Raw genomic sequence first — 15,800 nt, 5'->3', positions numbered from 1 at the left:
CATGTCTTTATGTTTTGGCCCCTACTGAGCTCCATGATACCAGTAATCATGTCTTATCTAAAGTTTATCCTTACAATTGTAGGCACACAGTGGGTGCTGGGAACTTAACTGTGCTTGGTGCCAGGACATTTCCATAGTTGTCGATGTCAACATTTAGTCATTATTTATTAGGTACTCACTGTGTGCAAAGTACAGGTAAAAGATGCTGTGGGAACACAAAGAAATATAATGCTATAGAATTTTGAAAGAAGGCTATGTCACTAATCACTGGTGTCATCAGTGTGACTTCAAAAAAGAAGTAGCATTTGGTATTGACTTAGAAGAATGGGGAAGTAGGATTGTATTAGGTAGAGATAGGACAGGGCAAGACATTATAGGCTTGGGAAACAGCATGAACACAGGGATGGAGGCAGTCAAGGAAGCCTATTATGTTTCTGATCTCCAAAGAGGTAGAGAAAACAAGTAGAACAGTTTGGTTGGATTAGAGGCTTCATTTGGAGCACAGGAAAAGGAAGAAGGACCACCAAAACAGACAAAGATTCATCAGAGAGGTAATTGGAAAAACCTTTAGAATTTTTTATTACAAAAGCCAAGGGGGATGAGCTTCAGTTTAAAAAAAAAAAAAGCTCTGTAAGCTTGTGTGTGTGTATGTGTGTGATGAAATAGTGTCAGGTGCTATAGAGAACTCAAGGATGATAGAGATGTAAATGTAATTAGATTTGGTGACAAGGAGAGCCTTTTATAGTATTTTTTTTAGTAGGATGATAGGAAGGAATCCAGATTACAGGAGATTAAGGTGAGAGTAGATAGTAAAAAAGTAAAGAACTGAGCAAAGAGTGAAAGGGAAAGAAAATACATGCTAGTTAATTTTTTTAAAAAGTAAAATGAAATTGAAGCTATTTAAAAGAGAAGTAAAGGAAATAAGCTTAGGTTACATACTCCAGGGATTTGACAGAGAAAGGAAGACGACAAATCAGATGGTAAGTAGAGAGACAATCGAATCAAGTCAAGACTTGAAATGGTTATCTTGTGTGTGTTGGAAGGAAAACTGAGAGGAGCTAGTAGAAAGGTATAAATTGAAGATAGCAGAAATGGTGAAAAATTGATAGGAGATTTTAGGGGAAATGTAAGGTATTGTTCAGTGGCCTCACAGATTGCGGGGCTTAACCCCAAGAAGGTGGAAGGATACCTTAAAGGCAGAAAGAGGATAGATGAAGAAACAGATTTTTTTAAAGTTAAAAGTTGTGAAGAATGAAGTGAGAAAATATAAATTCTGGTCTTGATTCTTTCAGGAAAGCAGGGGACAAGATCATCCGCCAAATATGATGGATAAAGGCCCCTTTTTTAAAGCAGTGGGCCCCCATTAAAGGGCTAGAAGGCTTGAGGAGGATGGGAATGTTTGAAAAGTTGTGGAGAGTGGTCTAGCTTAATTATAGCATAAAGGACCTGGTTGAATTTAGCATGAATTTATCCAGATCAATATGGTTCCATTACTTCCTAGAGGAAATCTCTGCCATTATGTAGTAGAAATTCAGAAAAGCCAGCATTGTAAGTGATTCAGAGTTGGACATTGAGCATGCTGAAAGAAAATTAATGTACAGAAGGATTCTAGGATGTTAATGAGGGCAACATTGGCTGAAGATGACTTCCAGAATAGACCTAAGTCAAAATGGACTGGGTAACTTATTTACTGGGAGCTAAGGGAGAACAGCAGTGGATGTCAAATTGTAGACGATAAGGAAGTGGTCAATAGAGAAGGGAAGTTGTTCTTTTGAGATGTCAGAAGTGAAGCAGTACATCAAAGAAAGATCTTTGCATTAATATGTCAAATTATGACATAATTTCAGGTGATTTTTAATAGCTTTCTTTTTCACAAGGAAGTGGATTGGAATTCCAAAGTTTTAAATGTTAATTTTGGACAAGTTAGTAACTTTGGGCTTCAGTTTCTACCATCAGAGGGGATGGGGATAATGAGGCAAATACTTTATTGGGCATCTTAATCCTTGATTCGATAATTATATAATGTTATGATTATAGTGACAGGCAAGATACTATTGTGGGATTTCTGAATTTCATGAAATATCTATGGATAATTTTAAAGAGTAGCTTATTTTTGTAGTTTTACTACTATAAATGTTTGTACATATTTTATACTTATGTTGTGTATTGCTTATCTTATAGTTGCCTCTTTTCTTCATACTATGATAATTTCCATTTTTTAAAATGAGAAAAGCCATATTAATTGTATGTTTTTCATATTACTAGCAGCCCCAAATAGCAAGTAATCAGGGGATGAGAAAACAACCACTTGCTTATTTATAGTTAGCACAATACATTCCTCTTCATTCAAATGTACATTATGGTACTTGTCCTATGGTTAATTTGACCTCATTTTGCTTTTTTTTTTTTCCAAAATGCTTTGGGAAGGAACAGAGGAAGAGGTAGTTTAAAAAGGACAGACATAACACCAGTACTTTGAGATTAATAAATTGGTAGCATTTTCTTTTACTTATTCTCATTTTTTAAAAGGGGGGATTCTTATACAGACTCTCTAATTGTATTAGTAATTCATACATAGTAACTTTGGACAAGGTAAATTTGGCCAAACTTAAATACTAGGATGTCTTCCCTAACGATCCCTCCAAAATTGGACAACTTTCATCTTTTCTGTGATCGTAAGCCAGCTGGACCTGGGTTTATGTGACCTGTCCTGCATGTTTGTAACAGAGAGGTGTTTGTTTTTTTTGTTTTTTTGTTTTTTTGTAGGGTAGGGTATAAGGATTGATCAGCTGACTATATAGTAGATTTTTGTGTATTTGTTTGTGGATATGGGGGGGTGGGGTGGGGCAGTGATGTTTTTTTGTTTGTTTGTTTGTTTGTTTGTTTTGCTTTCCTGGCTAGATTGTGTGTGGAAAAATAAACTGGAACGGGTATACGGTGAGAAATCTAATTTAAGTCATTAGCCAGTATCTCTTATATACAGTTGTTTGGTATGCTTCCAGAACCTAATCCATCTGGAGATACCCTTTAACTCCTAAGTCTGAGCCTGTGTGTGGTATTTATAAATTTAATAATGCTTTCTCTTCTTTTTACCAGCCGTTATTTAAATAAGGCTTTTCACATGTGGTCTAAGAAAGATAAATTCTCATCTACTTTTATAAATAATGTGATATCCCATACTGAAACGGAACACTCAGCCCCAGCCTGGATGTTGCTCTCAAAGGTTGCTTGCTCATCACCTAAACTGGATTACACCAAAATAATTGAATCCTGGGAAAGAATCAGTGGGTGTGTATGCTCTTAATCTAGTTATTGATTGGTGCTGAAAACAAATCCAAGCCAGTGTCTTCCTCCAGTACAGGGTGTATGCTGCTTCGTAGATATTAAGATTCAAAACACTTGCTTAAATTCCATTGTGAAAATTAATACTTTAAAACGCCATTTTCTAGTACATTAATCCCTTTAGAATTTTCTACAATATGACTTACTTCTACCCTCAGTAATAACAGAGGGAATGATGCTATTCTTCTCAAGCGTTCTTTTCTAGTTTCATATAGCTATTTGTCTTTTACCATCTTCTAGGCAAGAGAATATCAGTTCTGACACTACAGGACATATTCTCTGTGTGATTGGGCATATTGCAAAGCACCTACCTAGGAGTACCCAGGAAAAGCTGACAGTTAAGTATATCTGTAGTCTTGTTGGGGAAAAGTTTTTGCTTCTCAATTTAGTTGTATTTTTCCCAACTGAAATTTGAAGTGGTTTGATCTTCTTTTCAGATGTTATCAAATGTAAGCTGAGAGAGTTTCAATGGCCTCCCGAGGTGGTTAGTTCAGCTGTTGAAGTTCTGCAGAAACTATGTCATGCATTTGCACAGACGACTGAGGAGGAACAGGTAAGGTCATGTTTGACCCTCTACTTTATTAAATCAGTATTTCCTGTTTGGCAAGGGGGTCATTTTGACTCTAGAAAATATTTCTCTGTTTTTCTTAAGATGTGCCAGTGCTGGGGCAGCTAGGTGTCGCAGTGAGTAGAGCACCGGCCCTTGACCTTGGGCAAGTCACTTAACCCCAATTGCCCTGCCTTCCCCACTTGGGGGGGGGGAAGGAAAAAAAAAAAGATGTGCCAGTGCTTCCTAAACAACTTATCTTTTCCTTCCAAATTTGCTCCTTTTTTCTGAACTTTCTGATTTCTGTTGAGTTTATTAATGTCCTACTAGTCCCCTGGTTCCTGGCTTTTGTGACTCTTCACCCTCATTTCACATGACCACACAGTTGCCAAATCTTATCATTTCTTTTTTTTTTTTTTAATTTAAATTTATTTATTTAACATATCTGGTTCTCAGCATTGATTTTCACAACAGTTCGAATTACAAATCCTCTCCCCATCTCCACCCTCCCCCCCACTCCAAGATGGCCTATACTCTAGTTGCCCTGTTCCCCAGTCAGCCCTCCCCTCTATCACCCCCCTCCCCTCCCATCCCCCTTTCCCCTCCCCTCCTGTAGGGCAAGATAAATTTCTACGCCCCATTGCCTGTGTATCTTATTTTTTAGTTGCATGCAAAAACTTTTTTTGTTTTTGAACATCTGATTTTAAAACTTTGAGTTCCAAATTCTCTTCCCTCTTCCCTTCCCACCCACCCTCCCCAAGAAGTCGAGCAACTCAACCCAGGCCACACGTGTATCACCATGTATAACCCTTCCACAATACTCATGCCGCGAAAGGCTAACTACATTTTGCTCCTTCCCAATCCATCCCGCTTTACCGAATTTTCTCCCTTGACCCTGTCCCCCCTCCAAAGTGCCTGTTTTGATTACCTCCACCCCCATCTGCCCTCCCCTCCATCATCCCCCCCCCTTTTATTTTTTTTATCTTCCTCCCTCTTCTCTCCTGTGGGGCAAGACACCCAACTGAGTATGCATGGTATTCCCCCTCAGGCCAAATCCGATGAGAGCAAGGTTCACTCATTCCCCCCTCATCTGCCCTCTCCCCTCCTCCCACAGAACTGCTTCCTCTTGCCACCTTTATGCGAGATAATCCACCCCATTCTATCTCTCCCTATCTCCCTCTCTCAGTATGATGCTCTCTCATCCCTTAATTTCATTTTATTTCTTTTAGATATCTTCCCTTCATCTTCAACTCACCCTGTGTCTGCTCTCTCTCTCTTTTATATATATATAAACACACACACATATATATATATATACACACATACATACATATACACATAGATATATACATACATACACATTCACTTGTATATATACATAAACATATACATATATATATATGCATATTCCCTTCAACTACCCTAATACTGAGGTCTCATGAATCATACACATCATCTTTCCATGTAGGAATGTAAACAAAACAGTTCAACTTTAGTAAGTCCCTTGCAATTTCTGTTTCTTGATTACCTTTTCATGCTTCTCTTGATTCTTGTGTTTGAAAGTCAAATTTTCTATTCAGTTCTGGTCTTTTCACTGAGAAAGCTTGAAAGTCCTCTATTTTATTGAAAATCCATATTTTGCCTTGGAACATGATACTGAGTTTTGCTGGGTAGGTGATTCTAGGTTTTAATCCTAGCTCCATTGACCTCCAGAATATCGCATTCCAAGCCCTTCGATCTCTTAATGTAGAAGCTGCCAGATCTTGGGTTATTCTGATTGGTTTTCCACAATACTCAAATTGTTTCTTTCTGGCTGCTTGCAGTATTTTCTCCTTGATCTGGGAGCTCTGGAATTTGGCAACAATATTCCTAGGAGATTTCTTTTTGGGATCTATTTAAGGAGGCGATCTGTGGATTCTTTCAATTTCTATTTTGCCCTGTGGCTCTAGAATATCAGGGCAGTTCTCCTTGATAATTTCTTGAAAGATGGTATCTAGGCTCTTTTTTTCATCATGGCTTTCAGGTAGTCCAATAATTTTTAAATGATCTCTCCTGGATCTATTTTCCAGGTCAGTGGTTTTTCCAAGGAGATATTTCACATTGTCTTCCATTTTTTCATTCCTTTGGTTCTGTTTTATAATATCCTGATTTCTCATCAAGTCACTAGCTTCCACTTGCTCCAGTCTAATTTTTAAAGTAGTATTTTCTTCAGTGGTCTTTTGGACCTCCTTTTCCATTTGGCTAATTCTGCCTTTCAAGGCATTCTTCTCCTCATTGGCTTTTTGGAGCTCTTTTGCCATTTGAGTTAGTCTGTTTTTTAAGGTGTTGTTTTCTTCAGTGTATTTTTCAGTATTTTTTTGGGTTTCCTTTAGCAAGTCATTGACTTGTTTTCATGGTTTTCTCGCATCCTTCTCATTTCTCTTCCCAGTTTTTCCTCTACTTCTCTAGCTTGCTTTTCCAAATCCTTTTTGAGTTCTTCTGTGGCCTGGGGCCAGTTCATGTTTTTCTTGGAGGCTTTTGTTGTAGGCTCTATGACTTTGTTGTCTTCTTTAGGCTGTATGTTTTGGTCTTCTTTGTCACCAAAGAAAGAATCCAAAGTCTGAGACTGAATCTGGGTGTGCTTTCGCTGCCTGGCCATATTCCCAGCCAACTAACTTGACCCTTGAGTTTTTCAGTGGGGTATGACTGCTTGTAGACTAACGAGTTCTATGTTCCACGTTTGGCGGGGAGGTGCCAGCTCTGTCAGACCCGCACTCCTCCTTCCCCAAGAACCCCCAGTCCAGACTGGGCTTAGATCTTCAGCAGGCTGTTGCACTCCTGCTCTGATCCGCAACTTAATTCCTCCCACCAGGTGGGCCTGGAGCCGGAAGTAACAACAGCTGTAGCTGCCCCACCTCCGCTGCCCCTGGGGCTGGAAGCCGAACCGCGAACTCCTTCCACTCCCGCAGCTTTTCCCACTAACCTTCTCCGTAGTCTCTGGTGTTTTTGGGTCGAGGGATCTGGTAACTGCCGCAGCTCACATATTCAGGGCGCTAGGGCCCCCTCCGCCCGGCTTCTGGTCTGGATGGTCCATGCCGCTCAGGCTGGGCTCTGCTCCACTCCGTTCCCAGCTCCGAGCTCCGTGTGGAATAGACCTCACCCAGAGACCATCCAGGCTGTCCTGGGCTGGAGCCCTGCTTCCCTCTGCTGTTCTGTGGGTTCTGCCGTTCTAGAATTGGTTCAGAGCCATTTTTTATAGGTTTTTGGAAGGACTCAGGTATGAAGCTCACTCTAGTCCCTGCTTACCAGCCGCCATCTTGGCTCCGCCCCCCCAAAATCTTATCATTTCTACCACCACATCTCTCACATCTGACTTCTTCTATCTATTCACATGGTCCCCACTCTTTTCTAAGCCTCCATCATATCTCTCTTGGGTTATTATTGTAAGAGCCTTCTAATTGGTCTTCTTGCCTAAAGCTTCTCCCCTTTCTAATTCACCTACCATACAGCTTCCAAAGTGATTCTCCTAAAGCACCAATCTGATTGTGTTACTTCCCTGAGCAGTAAAATTCATTGGCTTCCTATCTCTAGGATCAAATTTAAGCATTTCTATTTGACATTTGAGGTCCTTCGCAATTTATCCTCAAGCTGCTTTACCAATCTGATTATACAGTGCTTTCATTCCCTTAACCCACAGTCTGGTCAAACCGGTATAAATGCCATTTTTCTCATGTGACATTCCATGTCTTGTCTCTGTACCTTGGCCAGTGCCACTTAACATCCTGGGAAGGTACACTCTTCACACCTCTGCCTCTTAGAGCTCCTTATTTCTCTCAAAATCAAGCTCGCATTCCACATGAAACCTTTGCTCATTCTACACACTCCCTTCATCAGCTGCTAGTGCCTCCCCTCCCAAAATCACTTTGTATTTATTTGTAATATTTTGTGCACACTTACATATATACATATCATCTCCCTGATAGGGTATAAGCTTCTTGAGGGAAGGACTGTTTTATTTTTGTCTTTGTATCCGTTGCACCTAACAGTGTCTGGCACATAGTAGGCACTTAGTAAATGCTTGTCGATTGATTGGATCATCTTTCAGGCCCCTTTCAACTCTGAGGTTCTGTGAATTATATATGTCTTCTGCACCTCGAGTATTTTCAGTTGATAGACTCATTGACAATACTATATTTCTTTATGTTCTTTCTCATTTGTTGCATTCCTGAAAGACCCTGTGCTAGGCACTGTGAAATATGTAAAGATGAGCTAGAGGCCCTCCTTTCAAAGAACTCATAAATAACCCTTTCTCATCCTGACCTTTTTTTTTGTCTCTGCTTTGTTGAACAATGATAATATTATTATTTATAATATTGTTAACATTATTGTAAAATAACATTTATATAGCATTGTCAGGATTATAAGGCACTTTTCTAAAAACAACCTCTTGGGGTAAATAGTACAGTCTAAAGAGATGGCTAGGGTGTGATAGGTCACATTGTACTCTTAAGATCTCTTTGACTTGAGCTAAGATCTAAGATCACTTAGTATGATTTGATCTCTGCACGTTCCTGTTGCATTTCTTTGGTGGCTTGAAATCTTACCTTCCCTTTTCCTTCATTAGTAGTCTATTTGGACTTCATTCTGGACCTTTACTTGTTACCTAGGAGGCAGCATGGCACAGAGGAAAGATCACTGATGCTGGAGTTGGAGGACTTGGATTATTATTCCACTTCTGATACTACCTGTGGGACCTTGGGCAGGTCACTTATTCTCCTTAGGCCTCAGTTTCCTCATTTGTAAAGCAAGGAGGTTGGACTCAGTGACCTCTCTTTCAGGCCCCTTTCATTTCAAGATCCATGCTCTGGGCAAAAAAAGCATCACAACATTTAATGTTTCTGGGGCAAATAGTATTATGGGAAATAAGGCAGACCACGATTAAAACTAAAAGCTGAGTCAAAGCCAATGAGTGAGGTAGAGCACAAACTTCAATTTATACAGCCTTCCCTAGGACAGCTAGAGGAAATAGCTTACCATAGGAAAATGAGAATGACCTACTGAACTATTTCTGTAAATCTCAAATGAACAGGTCAGATGGTATGCTTATCAGATTTTCTGGACAGAAAGCTATGAGAAATAATTAAGACAGTGGATGGCAGAATGAGGATCTAAAGATTTCGGTTGGTTGGAGCAAGGGGCTCCGGTGGAATTTCATGTGGATAAATGTTTAAGGCCTGAATTTGAGTTAAAAAAAAAAAAAAAACAGTTTTACAGATATAATAGGGAAGAGGGTATGTTGTTAACATTTCACATGAAAACAAATTAGGAAGGATTTTTTTTTATCTTCATTTAAATTTTTTCCCAATTACATGTGAAAACAATTTTTAACATTCATTTTTTAAAATTTTGAGTTCCAAATTCTCTCCCTTTATCTTTCCCCTTCCCTCTCATTTTCTCCTCTCATTGAGAAGGTAAGAAATTTGATATAGGTTATACATGTTCGGTCATGCAAAACATTTCCATATTTGTCATGTTGTAAAGGAAAACACAGACAAAAACCCCCAAGAAAAATAAAGTTTTTTTTAAAAAAGTGTGTGCTGATTTGCATTCGGATTTCATCAGTTCTTTCTCTGGAGATGTGTAGCATTTTTTATCATAAGTCCTTCAGAACTATACTGGATTATTGTATTTCTAAGAACAGCTAAGTCCTTCATTTTACAATATTGCTGTTACTGTGTACAATGTTTTTCTGGTTCTTAATTTTGCATCAGTTTATGTAAGTCTTAGCTGGTTTTTTGAGAGTATATTGCTCATCATTTCTTATAGCACAATAGCACTCCATCACAATCATGTACCATAACTTGTTCAGCAGTTCCACAATTGGTGGGTGTCTCTTCAATTTCCAGTTCTTTACCACCACAAAAAGAGCTGCTATAAATATTTTTGTCCATATAGATCTTTTTCCCTTTTTTAAAAAATCTCTTTTGGATACAGACCTAATAGTGGTATTGCTGGGTCAAAGGGTATGCACAGTTTTACAGCCCTTTGGGCATAATTCCAAACTGCTCTCCAGGATGTTTGAATCAGTTCACAACTCCACCACAGTGCATTAATATCTCAGTTTTCCCACATCCCCTCCAACATTTGCCATTTTCCTTTTTGGTCATATTAGTCAATCTGATAGGGTGTGAGGTGTTGTTTTAATTTGCATTTCTTTAATCAATAGTGACTTAGAGCACTTTTTCATATGACTATAGATAGCTTTCTTTACTTCATGTGAAAACTGTCTATTCATAGTCCTTTTCAATTGGGGAATAGATTTAATTTTTATAAATTTGACTCAGTTCTCTATATTCTGAGAAATGAATCCTTTTTCAGAGAAACTTGGCTGTAAAATTTTTTTTCACAGTTAAGATTACTGTGTATTTCCCTCTATTCTATTTTCCCCCTCCATTCACCCTGTTCATCCTCACAAGTGTTTTGCTTCTGACTGCTGCCTCCCCATCTGCCCTCCTTTCTATCAGATCCAAATCCTTCCCCCTCTTCTTCCCCCCTTTTCTTATCTGCTTCCTCTCCACTTTTCTGTGGGGTAAGACAGATTTCCATACCTAAGTGTGTATGCTATTCCCTCTTTGAGCTAATTCCAATGAGAGTAAAGTTCAATATTTACCTTCCCCATCTTCCCCTCCACTGTTCTTTCATGCCTCTTTTATGTGAGATAATTTACCCCATTCTACCCTCTCTCTTTCCCCTTGTCCCAGTGCATACCTCTTTCTTACCCCCCCTTTTTTTTAGCTATCATCCCATCGTACTCAGTTCATAACCATGCCCTATATCTATGTATACTCCTTCTTACTGCCCTAATAATGATAAAGTTCTTAGGAGTTACAAGTATCATCTTCCCATGTAGGGATGTAAGCAGTTTAACTTTATTGGATCACTTAGGATTACTCTTTCCTGTTTACCTTTTTATGCTTCTCTTGAGTCTTGTACTTGAAAGTAATATTTTCTATTCAGCTCTGGCCTTTTCATTAGGAATGTTTGAAAATCATATTTCATTAAATGTCCTTTTTCTTTCTCCTGAAGGATTATACTCAGTTTTGTTTGGTAGGTGATCTTGATTGTTCTCCTTTGCCTTCCAGAAATATATTCTAGGTCCTCAGATACTTTCATAGAGAAGCTGCTAAATCTTGTGTTATCTTGACTGTGGCTCCATGATATTTGAATTGTTCTTTCTGGCTGCTTGCAATATTTTCTCATTGACCCGGGAGCTCTGGAATTTGGCTAAAATTTTCCTGGGAGTTTTTGTCTTGGGAGCTCTTTCAAGAGATGGTTGATGAATTTTTTTTTCAATTTCTATTTAACCCTCTGGTTCTGGAATATCAGGGTAGCTTTCTTTGATAATTTCTTGAAAGATTATGTCAAGGTTCTTTTTTGATCATGGCTTTCAGGTAGTCCAATAATTCTTAAATTATTTCTTCTGGATCTATATTCCAGGTCAGTTGTTTTTCCAGTGAGGTATTTTACATTTTCTTCTTTTTTTTTCATTCTTTTGATTTTATTATTTCTTGATGTCCCATGAAGTTATTAGCTTCCACTTGCCATTATTTTTTTTTAGTGAACTTTTGTACCTCCTTTTGCATTTGGCCAATTCTTCTTTTTAAAGAGTTCTTTTCTTCAGTGAATTTTTGCATGTCTTTTTCCATGTGGCCAAGTCTGCTTTTTAAGGAGTATGTCTCTTCAGTGAATTTTTACTGTATCTTTTTCCTTTTGCCCAATTCTGTTTTTTAAGGTGTTCTTTTTGGTGGATTTTTTGTGCCTCTTTTATCTTTTGGCCTATTTTGTTTTTTAAGGTGTTATTTTTTAAATATTTTTTTGTGCCTCCTTTACCATGCTATTTATTCTTTTTTCATGATTTTCTTGCATCACTCTTATTTTTTTCCCAATTTTCTCTCTACCTCTCTTACTTGATTTTTAAAATCCTTTTTGAGCTCTTCCAAGAATTCTTTTGGAGCCTGAGACCAATTCACATTTTTCTTTGAGGCTTTAGCAGTTTGACTGTGTTATCTTCTTCTGAGTTTCTGTCTTGATATTCCCTGTCACCATAGTCACTTTCTATGGTCAGGTTCTTTTTTTGTTTTTTGCTCTTTTTTCCAGCCTATTTCTTAACTTTGAACTTTATATTAAAGTTGGCTCTGCTCTTGTTGAGGGGGCACTGTTCCAAGCTTCAGGTTTTTTGTGCAGCTGTTTTCAGAGGTAGTTCAGGGGGCGGGGGGGGCGGGGTCTGTAAGTTTTCAGTTCTTCTGAGGTGGTATGATCTAAGGAGAGGTTTGTTTATTACTCCCCTGGCCTGTGCTGTGGTCTGTCAGCAACCACAAACACTTGTTTCTGTCCTGGAACTATGATCAGAGTTCCTTGCTCCCTTGCGGCTGTAATCTCTGGTGTGCTCCTCCTTATCCTGGGACTGGAACTGGAATCTCTGTATGGGCAATGCAATAGAGTCCTGCACCTAGTACTAGCAAAGTGACCCCTGTAATATCCTTTTGACCAATTTTCCTACCTCCTTACTTTCTGTGGGTTGAGAGCTCTGGAAGCTGTTGCTACTTGCTGAGGTTCAGCGTGCTGCTGCCTTGCTGGGGTTTTGCCTGTGCTGGACTGTGCTCCTCTCTCACTCTAGTGTGACAGATTTCCTGCTGACCTAATTTGTTTTGGGCTGGAAAATTGTTTCACCCATCCTTTTTTGGATTTTGCTCTAGAATTCGTTTTGAGCATCATTTAAAGTTCTTTGTAGGGGAATTCGGGAGAGCACAGACTAGTCCCTGCCATTTCTCTGCTATCTTGGCTCTGCCTCTAAAATTTGGAAGTTTTAGTGAATTGTAATCTGAATATATGTCAAGAGTGTGATTTGGCTGTCAAACAACAACAACAACAAAACCTCTAATGAAATTGTAGGCTGTATTATTAGAAGTATCATGAATAGAATAAGGAAAGTGGATAGTCCAACACTATTTGACCATGGACAAACTGTATCTGGAATTTTATTTCTAGTCCTGAATACAAAAGTGAAGAAAGAAGCATACTTTTTGGATGTGGATACTCTGTGGATTGATTTTCCTTGCTTTTGCTGGTTTTTTACAAGAGGTTTCCCACCCATTTTGGTTTTTAATTAGGGCAGAGGAGCAAGAGGGAATCTCTATTTAGCAATTTCAGCCATTTCTTCAGTTGTGTCTGACTCTTTGTGACCCCATTTGCAGTTTTCTTGGCAAAAAATACTGAAGTGTTTTGCCATTTCATTCTCCAAATCATGTTACAGATGACGAAACTGAGGTAAATAGTGTTAGATGACTTGCCCAGGTTCACACGGCTAATAAGCATCTGAGGCCAGATTTGAATTTTGGAAGATGAGGCTTCCTGACTCCACATCTGGTACTCTAATCGTTGTGCCACCTGCTGCCCTCTTTAGCAGTAGTAATGCCAAAAAAAAAAAGACCATTGAAACATTTTTTTTAAATGCACAGATGAGAACAGGAGAAATTCAGAAGGAAGCAGGGTAAACAGAACAGTTTTGAAGTTAATGTGTTTAATTATATAAATTATGTGATAGAGATTTCTGGTTTTATTGAGAATCTTTTTTGTGTGTGGAAATGGCCCTTTTTGTGGTTTAAGTTCAAAACATAAAAACATTTAAAATTAAAAGATTAAAAAATGATAGACTACAGGTACAGAATAAGAGAATTTCTGTCAGACATGGCCAGTTGTTGGTTTCTCTTCTTAATGATGCTTTATTACAAGGGCAGATTCATTTGGGGAGTGTTGAGAAGTTATTATAATATGAAATAATTTTAAAAAATTGGAAAAGCATAAAACATTTTTCAAAATAATATATTATTTTTTCCCATTACATGTAAAAACAATTTTTAAGATTCAATTTTTAAAATTTTGAGTTTCAAATTCTTTCCTTCCTGAGACAGTAAACAATTTGATATAGGTTATACATGCGCAATCATGCAAAACATATTAGTCTTGTGAAGGAAGACAGGACCCCCACCCTCACCGCCTCGCGCCCCCCCCCCCCCCCCCCGCCCCCCAAAAGCAACATGAGAAAGCTAAAGAAAGTGAAAAATAGTATGTTTTAATCTGCATTCAGACTCCATCAGTTCTCTGGGAGATAGATAGCATTTTTCATCGGCAGTCCTTTGAAATTGTTTTGGATCATTGTATTGCTGAGAATAGCTAATTCACAATTGATCATTGTACAATATTGCTGTTACTGTGTACAGTGTTCTCCTGGTTCTGCTCATTTCACTTTGCATCAGTTCATATAAGTAAGTCTTTCTGGATTTTTCTGAAATTATCCTGCTTGTCATTTTTATAGCACAATAGTATTCCATTACAATCATATACCACAACTTGTTCAGAAATTCCCCATTTGATGGACATCCCCTCAATAAGCATAAAGCATTTTTTAAAAAAACAGATTGAGGAGGTTTGGAAGAGATGATTACTATCTCACTGTTTGGTTATAGGTAAGACTATATGACCTCAGAGGTTCCTTCTAATACAAAATTCTGTAATATTGTGAAATATTTAAAAGCCAGTTTTGTGAAAGAAGGATTAATTTTGGCCTACTTGGTTCTGCAGTTGTAACAGTAAGGCAATAAACACATCAGCAATAATCGTGAATATGCCTGTGTAGTTCTGTATCTCAAGTTATGAGAGACTCTCCATAAAGAAGGCAAAAGAAGTATAACATTTATTCAGACACCAGAAAATCATATCCTATAACCAAATGTTCAGCTCCCACAGCCAGTCAGCCCACTTTATTATAACAGCAAGGAACTTAAAACACCATATCATAGCCTGGAGCCTCGACATTCCAAAACCTCTCCCACCCCCTGCTGGGGTCTTCCTCAAAACAAACTCACAGTATAGCTAAGTCAGCCTGTTCAGTTCTAACAATCACAGGAGGCGGCCGTTAGCAGCCATAACATCTCTCTGTCTCTCAGCATCTCCTGTGACATAACTTCCTTTTGCTGTCAGGAAGCTCCTGCCACCATATGTGTCTTAGTCTTCCTGTGATTAAGCAGGTCACATGGCCCATTAATGGATGGGAAAGATCTTCGAATCTAATTGCTACTACAGGAGGGCAGCATTATGGCTGGTGGTTGGAGATATGGTGTTTGAAGGAGATGGTGGAGATTTTGACAATATTTCAAAAACCTTCCAAATTTTTAGAGCTGTCCAAAATAGAATGTGTACTCACTTAGGAAGTACAGTGAGTTTGCCGGCAGTAGAGTCTGGGTGATTTTCTGTAAAGGACATTTCAGTTGGATTCCTGTGTCAGATAACATTTGGACAAGATGATTTTCGAAGCTCCTGCTATCCCAAAGATTCTGTTCTCTTAAATCTACCTAGAGTATCAGTTAACACTTTCCATTTTATAACTGAGCTATATTTATTTATCTGTTCTTTGAAGATGGTCCATTGTATAGTTGAAATAACATGTAATCAATACATTATAATTGCTTTTCCACATGTAACACAGTTTGAAATCTAATTAGTTGAAAGTAGTGAGTTATTTCCTTCATAAATTTTAGCTGGTATTTTCCTTCTATTTGTGTCATGAGTGAAGTGATTGTTTTTAGTTTAGTTTTCTCCAGCATCTTTGTTTAGAACAGTTCAAGAAATTTTTAAAAGAAATTTTAGATGAGGAAGGTTTTCTTAATTAAACAAATGACAAAAAAAATAGTTGGCATGTATTGAATGAAATAAAAAGAAGAAAAGAATGGTAGGTTGACCTAGAGTACTTGATCCCAGTCCTTGTATTGAGAAGAGATCTAGTCTAGCAAACTTTCACCTAATCTTAGAGGTAGAGTGGAAGCATGGATTTCAGAAAGCCTTAAGTTCCTGGGTGATATTATGACTCATGTCA

The 15,800-nt window shown here is 38.3% G+C and overlaps 1 protein-coding gene across 1 annotated transcript in view; it reads left to right on the top strand.

Annotated features, from left to right (window-relative positions):
* Positions 1–15,800, top strand: part of NCAPD3 (non-SMC condensin II complex subunit D3) — a 113,382-nt gene that overhangs the window by 46,774 nt on the left and 50,808 nt on the right. Inside the window, 3 exon segments of the mRNA XM_036744398.1 lie at positions 3,097–3,288; positions 3,583–3,684; positions 3,760–3,895. Of these exon segments, the coding sequence (XP_036600293.1) occupies positions 3,097–3,288; positions 3,583–3,684; positions 3,760–3,895 (430 nt within the window).

This window comes from Trichosurus vulpecula, chromosome 2 (genome assembly GCF_011100635.1).
Source record: "Trichosurus vulpecula isolate mTriVul1 chromosome 2, mTriVul1.pri, whole genome shotgun sequence".
Taxonomy (NCBI): Eukaryota; Metazoa; Chordata; class Mammalia; order Diprotodontia; family Phalangeridae; genus Trichosurus; species Trichosurus vulpecula.
Note: the sequence above shows the minus strand (reverse complement) of the source record. Positions and strands in the feature narration are given on the sequence as shown.